The 16167-nt window shown below is 43.8% G+C and overlaps 1 protein-coding gene across 3 annotated transcripts in view; it reads right to left on the reverse strand.

Moving 5' to 3' along the window:
* STXBP5L (syntaxin binding protein 5 like) overlaps positions 1–16167 on the reverse strand; it is a 184841-nt gene continuing 168674 nt past the window's right edge. For all 3 annotated transcript variants that reach the window (XM_030943420.1, XM_030943412.1, XM_030943403.1), the window contains 6 exons: positions 9432–9671; positions 8182–8542; positions 7081–7246; positions 5203–5314; positions 4604–4824; positions 1–3580 (listed from right to left, as the gene is read on the reverse strand). In XM_030943420.1, the coding sequence (XP_030799280.1) occupies positions 3539–3580; positions 4604–4824; positions 5203–5314; positions 7081–7246; positions 8182–8542; positions 9432–9671 (1142 nt within the window). In that variant the 3' untranslated portion in view covers positions 1–3538. The remainder of the gene's footprint in view (positions 3581–4603; positions 4825–5202; positions 5315–7080; positions 7247–8181; positions 8543–9431; positions 9672–16167) is intronic.

Raw genomic sequence — 16167 nt, forward strand, 5'->3', positions numbered from 1 at the left:
GATTTAATTTTTTTATTAATAAATAAAGTAGCTTGTACTTCATTGAAGACTTGCCAACTCTGCAGACTTATAAATAATCTAATTTAATGCATTTTTTTCTGTCTATCTACAGCACTAGACATAAGATTACAAACATCTGGTCAAACCCAAAGGTGTGTGTGCTGTTGGAAGTTCTGTGTAACTTGTTTTGGCTCTGTTTGTGACAGAGCTCCTGGAGAGAAGAACGTGAGAGAACAAAGTATCTAAATGAACAAACAGCATTTTAAACTGAACTAATACTTCCAGCCAATCTGGCCTGGTGTTGCTGAGGATTGCGAGGCTGAAGAGACATCTAAGCTTGGGATTTCGCTTGAGGTGGTGCTGTCTGAGTGGGAAAGGTGAAAGCACAGAAAGATTTCAACATCCAGTGACAGCCAATGTCCTTGATTTTCCTCCAGCCAGTCCCAGTCCTGCAGTCAGATGCTGTGCTCCGCGCCGGGAATGCTGCAGCTCCTTTGTGCCTGTCACTGACAGCCTTGAGCAGCGTGCAGGGCAAGCCTGGCAAAAATCCCACACTCCCCCTCATTTCACAATAAATCACCCAGGCAAGAGTTTTTCCTCCCTCACTGAACTTTTTAAGTGATGGGTTTTTTCCACATACATGGTAAATCTCGATAGAAAGCATTTAACAGTGTGCACTAACAAACTTATACAACATATACATTACATATATATATTATATATATAGAATGTTCTATATACAAACATATACAACTTTTTAGATCTCTACAGACTACAAGAAAATTGATAATTATAGTCACAAGTGGTGAACTTAACAGAAATTGTAATTGGTAACTGTCTGGAAAGATGTAAAATATGTAAGAGTGGAAAGCTGTGACCTGATGGGGAGTACTAAAGAAAAGTTGCTTAAAAGTTTAGCATTAAAAACTAAGTTTGAGGGCTGGTAAATTCTCATTTCTCTGTTGCATAAAAATGCAAATGGAAATCTACTGGCAAGTTTTTTTTTCACCCTGGTGTTAAAGACTGTTGGCAGCCAGAGTCAGTTGGGCCTTGTGTAAGACTTGTTGAGGACACTTTTCTCTCTGGGTGAGCTGCAGTGATCAGCAGTCAGAAGTTGCTCTTAAATTTTCTTTAAAAATCCCATGATTCCAATCAGCCTCTGGGGCTGCTTCTGACTGCCACACAGCAGGGCAGAATGGAAAATAATCTGGCTGCTGGACATTTTGAATGCTGCCCCAATGATTTTGTTGCCTAGAGACAGTGGGTTCGGATTCTAGGCCAGAGCACAGGCCCAGTGAATGCAGGTTTGGACTGAAGATCAAATTGCCATGATGTTCTCCTTTATTTCTCATTCTTGATGCCTGCTTAGAGTAGTGCTTCCTCACAGGCACAAGTGGTTAGTTCTGTGACCCAGCCCCTGGAAGGAATTCCCAACCCAGTTCCTATTGGCATCAGATTGGCAAGTTTGGCTTATCCTTCCACACATGCATACAGAGAAATCCTCTTGGTCATGGACAACTCCAATTCCTGAGCTCTCAGCAGAAGCCCGGGCATTGCTCAGGCTTTTCCCCTGCAAGTTTCTACACTTCTGACAACATCGAGCAGTTTCTCCTGTGCCAGAGAAACTTGTGGAGTCTCATTCCCAGTTGAGCTAGACCTGTCAGGGCCACCATTTTGGTTTTGGCTACAGCAACACGTAAACATCCTGTAAATCATGAAATTCTGTTCTGCTACTATGGGAATTTAAAACTTAACACCTCAAATCTCTTCCAAGCCTTTAACTTGTGCAAGTGGGCCAGTTGTGAGGCCAGACTTGTGGATGGTACAGCTTCCTGGGCTGTATTTTATTGTAGGTAAAGGAAGAAGAAGGAAAAGGTGTCTTTGAGAGGGATCATCTGAACCCTGTGATGACACAAACACCAGTGAAATTAAGGTCTAGGTGGGAGTGGGATGGTGCCTGTCTCCATCAATGCCTATCAGGATTCCTTGAAGAGGCAGAAGATGTTACACTTCTTCAAAAGAAAAAATTTAAAGGCTGTTTTTCCAGCTTTTCCTCACTTTCTCTTTTTTCTAATTTGAAACTATGTCCAGACACATGAGAACAAACCTTCACTGCCTCGTTTCCAGGTCAATCTTGGAAAAATTTCTAACCTAAGAGTTGACCTGTGTGGCAGTGAGTCTTGTAGGATATGGTGGAGCACTCCAGCAGGATAGGCAATAAATCCAGCTTACTGTTCTCCTCTGTGGCTGCATGTTGCAAAGTTTCCTGCAGCATTCACTGCAAAAACCAAACAAGCCACTCTGAAGCAGAAGCAAATTACTTTTAGCAGTGTGAGCAGAGTACAAATTGCCACTCACCCATGGTGTCACTTTATATCTATGTTCCATATATGTGTTGACAATGGTTTTCCATGCTCCTCCCTGGCCCACTGTGCAGTGTTCCTGCTGTAATCTCTCTTTCTGTCACAGGTTTTAGGGGGGTTTCTGTGCAGACCCCCCTCTCATAATTTCAGTTGAGCACTTAAGCTGCTCTGCAAGCTGCTAAGCAGCCTCTGAGCAGTGTTTGATGGGACTGGTTTCCCATCTAGCCTTTCCTAACTTGAAGAAATGCTTTCCAAAGCTGGTTTTCTATTCCTGTTACTGGGAAATACAGCAACCAAGTGATACAGACTCCATGGGGATGAAAAGTGCCACGGCCCCCCTTCAAGGACAACAGATTAATCTAGAGCACATTAAAAAAAGTACAGATTAGGATGATGTTTCATGTGCTCTGAATTGCAAATAAACCATCTATGCACATGTCTTAATGGTCTTTTTAGATAGTGCCTGTCCAGCTACCTGCAAAATCGTTAAATTTTGGGGATAGTATTTTAAATTTATTTATTTTTCTGGTAGGAGTTAAAGAGCACTGCCTTGAGCAAGGCTTTTCAAGGGAAATAGACAGCAGATAAGAAAATGCAGCTCAACTCATTTTTATGTGGAGAAGAGTAGCAAACATGCTTGAAATGTCCTGGCTTTTCATAATGTAACTTTTAAAAAATAAAGATTTTTGTCATTTAAGGTGTTTTTTCTCTTTTTTTTTTCTTTTTTTTTTTGCTCAGAATAGAAATGAATCCCATTTTTCTTCGGTCACAACATGCTTCCTTTTTCTCTTTTTTTTTTTTAAGTTGGCAATTAATCATGCAAAGTTTTATAAGTGCATTAACATTCGAGTTTGTACAGAATATTTTAACCAGACACACTCCCCACAGTTCATACCTACAGCTTCTGAAAAACTACATGCCACAGTGATGGTTGAGTTCCTTTTGGGAAAAAATTGGCCCCCCCCAAGAGTCAGCTGTTGGAAAGACCCTCATGATTCCAGCTTCCATCCCATGGTCTGTAAAATTTCTCCTTGACGTCCACTGTGATGAATCCAATAACAGCAACAGGAAAACATCTTCTAGGAGAAAAAACTGCCTCTGGCCAGTGACTGGGAATAAAGGCTGCTTCCCTGAACAGTGTTCTTAATAAAGCCACAAGCAGCTTCTTTGAAAGTCTAAAACTGGTACCACTTTTTGTCCTTGTATTTGAGCATCACCTACAGAGATGGGGAGAAAACCAAACAAGTGGCAGTCAAACACCACCCTGCATACGAGAGACCACACATGACCCAGGCCCATTAACTGTCAAACTTCAGAATTAATAAATGCAGAACAATGCAATACTTCACTAACAATGTCAGCAGGTCTTGGGTCCACTGAGATCTTCTATTTAATTTCATAGTTATTACATTTAAAAAGCGTTACCTGCTATTGCTGGTTTTAGAAGATTTTCCCTGAGGAACTTTAACTACTTTTATTCTTCAAAAATTAAAGGAACTTGCTTTCTATAGGAATAAAAAGACACTTCTCTATGGAGCATAGTAGATATGCCCTGACTATATAAACTTCTTGCAATTCAGGGCACATTCTTTCTGCCTCACACTAACAAAAGGCAATAAAAATGTAAAGGTCTTGTCCGGAGATGTGATGCACATTAAATGAAAAATGTGCATTTTGGGAAGTATGCTTTGATGTTGTTTTATCTTCAAGAAAAATCATTTTAGTTTTCCCAGCCTTAACAGCGTGGGATGGAAAAGCTTTCCATTTCCAGCTCCAAGCACAGAAGCTATTCCTATTCCTGGCAAGGCCTATTCTACATAACAGTACCACAGGGCTGTACTAGTAATATTCTCCTCTTCCCAGTAAGATCTGTAAAGGCTCCTCTGCACTCATCCACCTACCTCTTTTCTGCCCTACTGCATGGATGTGCTGCATTAAGTGGCTTAAAAAAAACAAACCATAACGAATTAGTGAGAAAGGCAAGATGAGAAGTGCCATGTTCTAAATTCAGAGGCTAACAATGGATGCTCATTTCTGGAAACGTGAAAGGAAGGGTTGTGTTTATTTTTGGCATTCTGATAGTTTGGGAGCAGGAACAATGCCATGCTGACATGAGCACACCTCCAACACCGTGACTGGGTCAAGGGAGAGAAGGGCACTTGGCTTTCCCAAAGGGAAGCACATGCTGGTTTGCAGGGTTGGCAGTTCCCATTGCAGGGTGTGGGTGCCAGGGCTCCTACCTCGTGTGCATGTTTGGAAAAGGCCTCTGCACTGGCCATCATGCTGGCAGTCCTTTCATCCAGCTCGCCCAGCTTCTGTCCCCTCTCGTCCAGGGCGATGCGCGCTCGGGTCAGGTCCCCAATGACCCCGCCCGCCGCTCCTCGCACGCCTTCGATCCCGCCCGACCCAGGGATGTGCTGGGCCAGGCTGCGGGACGCTTTTCCTGCTGTGGCCTCGCCGACTGCAGAGGAGAAATGGACACAGAGAGAGACAGGGATGAGCTCCTGGCCTGGCTCTGTCGGTGCTGCCCAGTCTCGAGCTGCCTCCTTGCAGCAGTGGCACCATTCGAGGGGTGGGTGGCACATCTGGAAGGTTTTCCTCTGCCACCACCACATCTGCAGGGCAGTCGTGTGCCCCCCACTCAGCTGATCAAAAGAAGCTGCCACGGTGAAGGAGTTATGGAATGGCAGACAAGGACCCTTGCCTTCCTCCACCAGGTCAACTTTCTCTTTTCATCAGTCATCTAAATCTTGTGTACTGCTGCATTCCTAGATGACAAGGGCGGGAGATCTCAAAAATGAATTTCTGCCCAAAAAACCCCGAGCAATAAATTACTCACAAAGCTCCTCTCTGTCAAAAGCTTGTCCGCTTCCTCCAAAAAGTCCTTTGAGGAAGCCTCTGTTTTGGGCTTCTGGTGTTTCCACAGGAGTAAACAGGTCCCCAAGCATGTCCTAGAAAAGCCAGAAAAAAGTCCATGTGAAAGGTTAGTGAGGTGAAAGTGGTTCTAGGTGTTTTCTTGATTTTCATTAACAAGCCACATACACTGGATCTAATCAACTAGTTTTAAAACTGAGTTTGTTGTGTGACCAGTATGGTGCAGGTAATATTTGTGTATTCTGACAAATGCTTGGGCTAACTAGACTCACTCATGCTTTAAAGGGACTTGGTTTGTCACTGCTCAGTCCCATGTTTGTTTGGAAAAAACCTGCAGCTAATACAGAATGAAAATACCAGTGATAAGGTCACATTTTGCTTAGAAACAGCAGAGGTGACACTATAATTGAATAAACAATTTGTTGTGTATTATGTATTTTGCTTTAGTGATTGGGGAAGTCACTCTGCTTTCCTTTTATAGCACACCCGAGTTCAATGCTTGCCAGCAATTCAGAGTTTGGTGGTTGGTTGTTTAGTTGATTTTTTCCTTTTTAAACAAAATTAATAACTTTCCTACAACCTTCCCCCACCCCATTAGTGTGCCATCAGCATTGCTAAATAAGCACATCTGCTGAAGGCACTGCTCTGGTGCCACATCTTGGAACAGCCACTCCCAACAAATGTCAGGCTCAGATTTATTTGCAGCAGTATTAGGAAAAGCAGGCTCTCTGGAAAACTGATGGGAAAAGTGTGCAGTGCCATTAATGTTTGAAACCAGGGGGCTTGTGTGTGCTGAGAACAGTTTCTGCCCTGTTGCTGAGCTCTGTGTTTGCTCAGCCAAGCCTCAGCAGGCAGATCCAGCTGCTGTGCTGCACACAGCAGGCAGATCCTGGGGGCGAGGACAGCGCTGTGATTCACAGCCACTGCTCCTCTGCACTGTCACCTGCTCTGGGCAGAAAAATTACTGCAGCCCTTGGAGCCTAAGTGGAGCTCTCATGCAGCCCAGCTTTGTTTTCCCAGGTAGCAGGTGACACTGGGTCATCTGCTTTCTGTACACACATAATGACCATGCAAACCCTTTTTTGCCTAAAAGCCAAGATAAAAGCAGCCATAGTCCAGCAGTACAGAGAAGCAATGGCTGTATTTCCCTTTGCTTGGTAGTTGCATGGTGCTGTTAGGGATGGTAAAAAAACTAATTTAGCTTGTAACAGCCTCTTGCTGTAGCTCCACAGTCTAAGATGCATTGGTCAAACCTTTAGATTATTTTAAAATTGGTTCCTTGCAAAATAATGTCCTCTCTGGTGCACAAAAGCTGGTGTGCAATGCTCGCTCCTCAAAGTGCCTTTTCAGACTTGAGACAGACACTGCTGTGATGTGAGTTGAGCAGCTCAGCACATGTTATTCCCTAGGGCATAATGAGTGCTGGCAGGACCATTTCTTTTATACTTCCATTCTGGTTCACTGCTAATTATATAACCCAGAACTTATTCCCCCTCTTTTTTTTTTCCTTTTATTACTCATGTTTCTCCCTGTAACCTCTCACAATTCCTTCTCCTCAGTAAATGACATTTTAATTTGCATTTTCATTGTAAAATAACCAAACCAGCCCATCTCTAACATTGTAAAGACTTATAGCACAGGTGCAGGTGAGAGTACATGAAAAAGCCCAAGGAACAACAGAGCTGCTGACAAGCTCTGTTGCTTTGGCATCATTCAGGGCAAGTGGAGAGGAACAGATCTGTCCTGCCCCTGCAGCACTGGCCTTATCAGGGCCAGTTTAGCCCTGAGGAGTGAGGGCACAGTCCCTGCCACACACAGGCACAGGGTGAGGTGCGAGCCCTACCTGCAGGTTGTCACACATCTCCTGGCTGTAGGTCAGGCGCTGGATCTCTGTGGGAGAGCTCAGGTACAAAGCCTGCCCTTCATTAGTGAAACAAAAGGTCCGTGCTATCCTCATGTCTGTGACAGGCAAATAGTTCATGTCCAGCAGCGGGCGGAGGCTGGGCAAGCTGAGGAGAAGCACATTCCCAGGTTAGTCACCAGCTGCCACACAGGGTACACCTGCTCTGCGCCTGCATTTTCAACCAACACTTCACTTTCTGCTCTTCATAACTGCAACAGTTAAAGTACAGCTCTAAGCTGAAAAATTCTGCCATAAAAATGCTGCATTCCCATCCTATTTTGTTTGCTTGCATGGAGGGGTTTCAGCTGCCTTGCCCCCATGGCCCTAAGGCTTCTGCTACTGTCTGGCCATGGTATGGCTTGTGCCACATGGCTGGGTTGTTTGCAGGGCAAGGCCTGCAGGGATATCTGCAGGAAAGGGTCTGGCAGGGCACTGCTTCCACCCTGAGGACAAAGGCTCCAGCATTGCCTTTGCTGTCCTCCAGCTTCCCGTGGTTTCTGGGCAGTACTTTTTCCAAATTGAAATGGCCTGGCCAGGGAAACAGGGAGCACCAAGGTGAAGGTACAACCACAGGGCTACTGCACCATCAGCTCCTGGGGGAAGGGACAAGGAAGGGGAAACAAGTGCTCTGAACAGAAAAGCTACAGAAGTGCCAAGAGTGGGACTTGGTACTTCACAAAGGATAAACAGAACCCTTTCCATGGCTGAGTTTTATATTTCTCTATACCTCACCCAACATAATTGGGCAAAATTATCAGGGCTTTCTTTTATCATAGTTAAAAATCACCAGCCCTCAACTGTCACAGGTAGGGGATTAGTAGAAAACACCAGGAACTTGCTTTACTGTGCACCTGCCTGCCTTAATTCCCCACGTGGAGACAGCCCAAGGATCAGGTATGGCGGTATCAAGGCAGGGAATTAAACACACCCACCAGGGAGTTAATCAGAGCATCAGGCGCTCTGGAGCAAACACAAGTGGAATATGACAGCACTGTGCCACCTCTTTGCTTAGTTTTGCCACAAGATTAGTTAGATAAGTACCTCAGTGTCATGATGTGCCCATTAGCACAAAAGCACGCCAGACAGACGCTGTTACAGAGGGTGACCACATCTGCTCGCAATAAAAAGGACGTTTCGGTGATGTTGTGGACATAAAGACATGTTTGGGAAGGCAATGAGAAGACTTTGGCTTGTTTTTCTGAACAAATGACTGCAAATTGATGATCACCCATATCCTGGGAGGAGGAAGGGGAATGCATGACAAGTTTCCTTTTCCTTGTTTTGTCACCGTCATCAGCACTGTGTGGATCCCTCCATACTTCATAGGGCTGGTGTGTCAGTGTCCCCATGCAGTCCAAGCACGCGAAGGTCAGCACGGCTCCCTTCAGGGTCAGCACGGTGCCTGCAGAACAGAATTTCCTCTCACTGGCACTGGCACCACAGCCAGGCTGCTTGTCAGCACAGCACAGATGACACCCAGCTTTGGTAAACACAGCACACACATTAATCCAGCCAAGGTGACAAGAGGTGCTTGCTCAGTTCTTTCTGAGCACATGAGAAGGTGAACAAACAGCCTGCCAGTACTGGAAAGGTCTCAGGCAGCTGATATCTATAATGATGGATGGAATACATGCTGTTAAAGATGGCCTGTTGTTTATCTCTACATTATACTAGCAGAATATGTATTCCCCAGCAGTAAAATTGCTCCAAGTCTGGTGACCTTCCAGCATTGTTTTTCTAAACAAACTGGGGGTGGAAAACCTCTGCTTCTGTGCATTCTCCATTTTTTGTCCATTTTTTAAGCACATGCTACCTCTCCTCAGACCTGACCTCTCAGCCCTCTGTTCTCTCTGCTACACCATCTGTCACTCACTCAGCCAAGGATCTCTCCTGGTACAGCAACCTGCCAACATTTTTGTTTCCTTTCCTGAACTCCCTTCTGCTTCTCTGCAGCTTTCTGATACTGAGACAGCCAAACTGCTTGCTGAATCCCAGACAGAATTGTAAACAGGACTGTAATTTCACAATATGAAGGAGCTCTGGTTCTCACAAGAAACATGTAACTTTGCCTGTTACACAAGGCAATCTTTGGAACTAACACAACCAAAGTGTCTCAGTCCATGAAGCTGTTGGTCCCTCATGAGCATCTTTACCTGTATGCCCTCCACTCAGTGAGTGACCACTGCTTGATCTTTTGAGACATCTCTGCCCAAAAGGCCATACAAAATCATGCAGTTATTGCCCCACTGTACCAAGACAGATAAAAAGCAGGAAAAGAGCTGCACTCTCACCACTTGGAGACACCATGACTGGCTCTGACTGCCGTAAGTCGTCACTTGCAGGCAGATTGAGGGACAGGATTATGACCATTCCAAGGCCTGTCCCAACCCAGAGGCAGGAGGAAACAGCAGAGTCGTTCTTTCGGGCAAAGGACTCCATGAAGAACAAAGCTGTGATTGCCTCCTTGGAGTCCCTGTCGATGCTGGACACGCTGGAGCTTCGGGAACGGCTGAAGGAGTTTTCCCTATTTTCTGCACAAATAGATACAAGCAAACAGGCATAAATCAGTGCTCCTGGAACAGGCACAAGCCTGCAGCAAATAGAAACTCCCTGCAGAGTACAGAAAATAAACTTTTCTTAACCTGAGCAAACATTGTGACCCTAGCATGATACCAGCTTGCTGCCAGTGTATAAATAAGTGTGGAAAATGCTGTCAGACATCATCAGTTAGATCTGCATTAGAAATAGCTGCCTATTATGCAGATTAGCATGGACTAATTAGAATTTACAACAGCCTAGCTCAAAGGACTTGTTCTAAATAGCACAAAATAATTTTAGACCCATATGTTACCAATGCATTTAGAATTAATCCGTGTATCCCATTGCTGCAGGACATGAAGAGAGATGCCATTACCAGCTTCAGAGCATGTGTCCCCTGCTCTGATCTTGTTGCCACAACCAGGACATTCTAGCACTGCATTCACAGCCATCATTTATTGTGAAGGCATTAATAACTGCTCCCTGGGGAAAAGATACCCATTGCTGAACTGAGCCCAGTCTCCAAAACATCTCAGGGTACACATCCACTCTGGCTTCCCAGGGAGTGAAGTGAGAAACCTGCTCTGTGCCCTTGGCAGCAACTGCAGAGCGAGCTGGCACTGCCTGAGCTTTAGCAGGCAGCATCGAGAGCCAGCTGGAGACAGAGCTGTGCTCTCCCCACTGCAAGTGCCCAGGTACAGAGACTCCCTCTGAGCTTTTCAGAGAGAGGTAACCATGAACAGGCTGAGGAGCTCTGCTTTGTTTTGTCTAGTGCCAGGCAGGAAGCACAAAGCTGTGAGAGGGGGCTCCTGGCATTAGCAGGAACATCAGAGGCTATAAAGCACAGAGATCTAAAAAGTTCCTGAAGAGTCAAGGAGTCAGAGGGAAGATGGGAATAGGGCTGGCTGCCGCACAGTCCAGTGCTGCCAGTGCTGGTGTTTACCAACCTGTAGTTAAACATGGGATCAGATCCCTGGAGATCCCACATGCTCTTTTGCAACAATAATAACTGGAGATGGAGAAATAGTTGAAGGTAGTGAATTCGAGATAAAGGTCTTGCTCCTGAACCTATTGTGAAGCAGCTCTGTATCTGGTACAAAACTGTCCTTTTTATAGCTCAGAAGAGTCACCTCTTCAGAGCCAAGAGAAGTGTCTAAAAAGAGGAATAATTTCTGCCATGGTTGAAGAATAAAATTAGAAAATTACTTTCTCACATACTCCAGCTTAAAACTGAGCTAATCCCCATACTGTATACATGGTTCCTGTGCTCCACCAGAGCAGCAGCTTTGCCAGTGAATCTCCTCCTCAGACAACAAACTGCAGCATTGTGTTCCCCTGCCCAGATACCTCAGTGCAAAGTCATCCCTACACTGCAGCTCCCTGGGGAAGGCTGGAGAGAACCAGGGTGAAGCACTGCTGGAACCACACCAAGTATTTCTGCATGTGCTTCTGCCTTAAGTGCTGGCACACAGGCTTGGGACAGATTCTCCTGCTACTCCTTCACATTTGGGCCACCTTCTGTCCTTTGAGGGCATTTCTAGCATGTCAAAGGGGAGATTCACAGGACAGCTGTTCCTGGCATTTCAGTTCCACTCTCATGGAAGAGAAGCTTCTGTCTACTTGAACTTCCAAGCACTGCCCTCACCCCATTTCCACATTCATGTAGGCACTGTTGTAGCTCTCTAGCTGTGTCTCAGCACTGCTCCATGCAGCTGCATAAACTGGGATTTTTGGCACATCTACAGACACAGCTGCTAATACCTTGAGAATTAGTGTCTCCCATAACCCCAAGAACTTTGTACTCCTCCTGCGGGGAACGAGTTGGCCCAGCTCCTTCCTGAGCACTGACAGCTGTCAGGTAAAGAAAGGAAGACAGTAATTTCATGGCAGAAATCATCAGGGCTATATATATTTATATATATATATATATATATATATGAATGTATATATATATATTTTCTCCCAAAGGGTACCTAGTCTTTAATAAAAATGCTATTATGTAATTAATCTTCTCTTTAACAGGTGTATTAATATCACAGTCACATAAAATTCAAAACCGGTGGTGCTCAAGCTAAGAAAGATGTTGAAAGGACAAATGCAGTTAGTGTAGGCGACATACACATTACTTTAAATATATGATGTGCCATTTGCATGTGTCATCAAGCTTTCTCCCTCCCTAAATTAACAAGAAATGTTCCTCACTCCGGTGCAGTACAGTTAACTAATACATCTCTGCAAAACTGACACTAACAGATATCATCTTTAGGACACTTTTGGGAACATACTGTGCCATTTTCTATTAAATACACTACTCAAACTGAAATTCTAAAGATCAGCAAGACATATGCCAAAATTTGATGTCATTAAACATATCTGAACAGCAAAGTCTGCAACTGCTATGTGACTTTATTGGCTGGCTCTAAAGCAAGGTAGAAATCTCTGCTCTTTCTCGATTTCAGGATAAAATTTAGTTAAGTCTTGTTCCCTGTGACTCTTTTCTCAGAGAGATTCTACCCCAAATTCTTAATCTAGAAAGCATGCAATTGTATCCTGGAGAAAGCACTTTCCTTGGGAAGTTTTAAAAATTTGCCAAATTATTGGCTAGTATGATTTCTATGTCTTAAAATGACATCCCGTCTTCTCAAAGTTGACTTGCCAGTCTGTAGCAATCCTTAACCCAACCACCATATTCCAGGTTTTCTGTTCTATTTCCCTTTTCTTGCTCTGCATGATGGGTGCAGCCAGAATGTCAGCTACATTTTTCTGCAGGAGTCTGAGCTAGGACCACTTCCTTGTGACAGAGGTCAAAGTTGATTTGGATTCTGTGTTTCAGTGAGGGGACAGGACATTCACCTGTGAAAAGCTCCTCAGAAGTTTCTGTTTTCTCCTCTTCTGGAGAACATCCTGCTACATAGCACTGTCTCATAAATGTGCTCCTATCACTATATTACTTCCTGCTTTGAGGAAGCCCAGTATTCCCTTTTCTCTGAAAGGCACATATCCAGCTCCCAGAATCCATTAGGTCCCACACAGCCCATCAGATCACCACATCCTTGCTCCTCTTCCTCTTGCACGCCCAGATTTCTTGGCTTTTCTTTTCTCCTATATAGGTCTCCAGGCTCCAGAGAGCACCATCAGAGGGACCCAGTGGCCCCTGAGTGCTAAGCAGTGACTGGAATTTGGGAGATGCTGCTGTTGGATGATGAACAGCTCTGAGCTAAAGCATTACTACGTGCAGTCAGTGCATTCCATGGATCAAGGCCACACAGAATAAACACCACTGCTGTCCTAAGAGTAGTCTTGCTTACTTCAAAATGTTTTCATTCAGCCCCATCCTGTGCACGGTTTGGGTTAATGAGCTGCAGATGGAAACTCAGGAACCAACTTCCTTTGTGACACTGGACTGGTTGTTAAATTTGGGTGATGAGCCAGCAGCATACAAACAGAACCTTTATGACTTAAAAGCAACTAAAACCTCTTTAAGTTGCTTCCCACCTCATGGAAAAACACACAGGACACTTCAATGCACAGGCAGGTTAAAAAGGAAGCTGGTGCTTTCGAGTCCTCTGTTCATCCATGTGTGAGCAGTGCAGTGCCACTCGCTGTGTGAGGATGTCCTGATTCCATGGAAGTGCTGGAGCTCTGGGAATGCCACCCACTGCCACAAAGGCACATGCATTGCAAAAGGACAGGAATGACTGAGCCAAACATCACCATGACATTTATAGAAAAGCAGCCCTGAGCAGTGATTTTCTTTATGAAGTTAGGAATCAGGAAAATAGAAGCATCACTTGTTAAGAGGAATGAAAAAAACTCTACCTACCAGTAAAAAGACCAACATTTTCATAGCAAATATTTACATTCATTACTGAAGAGTTTTGCAATTGATTGTCAGTGTCTTGGATGCTACTTATAGGTCCTTTCCTGGTTTTAAAGTAATGAGTAATTGATCTGCTTATGAAATATATACAAAAGTTGGCCTTTTAAACATGGAAATCAATATATTCTGGAAAAAAAGAAAGTGGAATGGTTTATATTCTCACTTGGAGAATTCTAAAAGTTTTAATCCCAAACACCAAACCTAACAGAGGCCAATGGAACTATTTAAAACATTGCCAGTTTAAGCCCATCATCTTACATTTTAAGAGAAATCTGTCACTTTCAAAATTATGTAGTCAGGAAAGCATTCAAAGCTCTGAATGTCAAGGGGAAATACACAGTAAAGGAATTATACTTCCAGCATGAATTTGTGCACAGTAACATCACAGAGACCAAACATGGTACTGATGGCAATGCTTCAGCAACACCAAGGAGAAAGGGGCAGGACAGAACACATGTTAAGGAACACGGCACATTTGATTAGCTATAAAACCAACATTTTAACAGCAACACTCTAAAGCTGCATTCCACATAACACAACTCACTAGAAAGCAGCAGAAGTTGTCCTAAGCACAAATAATGTACTGGAATTTTACTGCAAATGATTTCCTACCAGATCAATTTATATAAGTTACCCTAAAACTATGCTGCGGATATGCAGCTTGCAGAGCATTCCAACCACTGGAATGGCTGTGGCTCTCATGGAGTTCACAGCTGTGGGATGCTTGACCCTCCCTGGAGAAAGTTCTGAAATGTATTGCCCTGAAGTTTTTACAGTTAAGGCAGTGTAACCTGCAAGGTTTCATGGAATTCCTACTGACACAACACTGACAGAATGGATGGCAAATAAAGGCTTGAAACAGAAAATAGATTCAAGACAGTAGACCTGGATCTTTGGTATTTCCAGAATATAGTAAACTGGGGCTTATGTTTTAGTTCAGCAAGTTTTAAAAACAGAAGGGAACTGTCAGGGCAGAATTATTCTTCATGTTGAAAAAGTAGAAATAATTTCTACAAAAATGCAAAAGATCTTTGCTGTAAGAATCTATCAAACTTCCATATTTCACTGTATGAATCACTTCCCTTGACTTACACAAGCAAACTGTCTTTACATGAACATCACTAAAAGCTCAATTTGGACTTATTTTATGAGCTTGGATATATGTTCTTTAATTAAAGACATCCCAATTCTCTAGAACTGAAACCCCAACCTGAACTATCCATTCTGCTGAAGCATCTTTCATAACACTGATGGTTCAGGGATAAGTAACTTGTACATCTTTTATACATGGAAGTACCCAAAGATAAGGTGGAGACCAAAGGCATCATGGAAGGTGATGAAGCCATGGCATGGCAACATCCCTGCCTCCACACCTTTCTCACCTGGGCCACCCATGGTGCTGGGGACCTCAGCCTCATCCCCAGGCTGCCACTGGGGTGAAAGTTCAGAGATCCAAAAAACCTGAACTTCCAGGGGCACTGGAAGAGGCAGGCCAAGAGAAGTGACCATGGATATAGCAAAACACTTTGTGTTGATCTGAAGTGATGGCTAGCAAGGAAAAAAACCTAAATTTGAGTACTCAGGGCATAACCCACCCTCAAATTCAACATGCCTAGAGTACAGTGTGCAATTAGCTTCACCTGGAATCAAATCATTACTTAAATTAAAACTGACTAAACTGACTAGACATTCAGTGACTGTAAGAACAACAATATTTTCATTGAGTTGGTTGTTTTAAAAACAAGAAAAAAATTGCAGATTCTCATAAGAAATCAAGTAGATCCTAGTAGAACCTAACAGAAAACATATTCCAAGGAAAGTAAGAAACACACTTTCTAGATCTAGAACAGGTCTTCTCTGCAACATTTTCATCTGCTCCTCTGCACAGACAAGAAATATGGTGACAAACAGAAATGTCCCCACAGTGGGGACTGTGGTTTATGACATAGTGCCTCTAAGTTTTTTCCTGTTACACAAGTCTTACCAATTACACTGATGGCAAAGTAATTTCAAACACTAGCAAAATTCAAATGATTTATAGGAGGAATCAACACCATCAGCCCCTCCCTGAGAAATTAATTAATTAATTAATCAAGCTAAGGGCTTTTCCATATGCTATGAAAGTCCAGCTGTGAGAAGCCATGGCACTCAGGGGCCTAGTGAAGCGTGGCCCCAGGACTGCTGTGCCAGGGGATCAGGTAAGTGTCAGTCTGGCTTGGCTGCTTGGGCAAGGAAGTTTACCAGCAATAATCCACTCTGCAACACAGAGTATTGGCAAAGGGTATGTGCTGGAGAACATGAGCTGTTCTGAAAACCTGTCAGAGAAGCAATAACCTCCTCAGAGAATTAATTTCTGCAGTTAACTACCCTTGTGATCAAAATGAATCCCCAACTGTCTTCCTTAAGTCAGGCTTCTGCCTTGGTAATTTATGTCCTGTCCTTTTCTCAAGAGACACAGACAGCTGACTGTTCCCTTCCTCTCTGCAGTACCCAGCCATGCATTTGAATAATTTTGTGCTTTTTTCCCCAATATTTTTCTACATCAAGCAACCAGGCTCTTTTTCTGTTTCCTTGCAGGCCTAGGAAGCAGTGCCTTAAAAACTACACCA

This window comes from Camarhynchus parvulus, chromosome 1 (assembly GCF_901933205.1).
Source record: "Camarhynchus parvulus chromosome 1, STF_HiC, whole genome shotgun sequence".
Classification (NCBI taxonomy): Eukaryota; Metazoa; Chordata; class Aves; order Passeriformes; family Thraupidae; genus Camarhynchus; species Camarhynchus parvulus.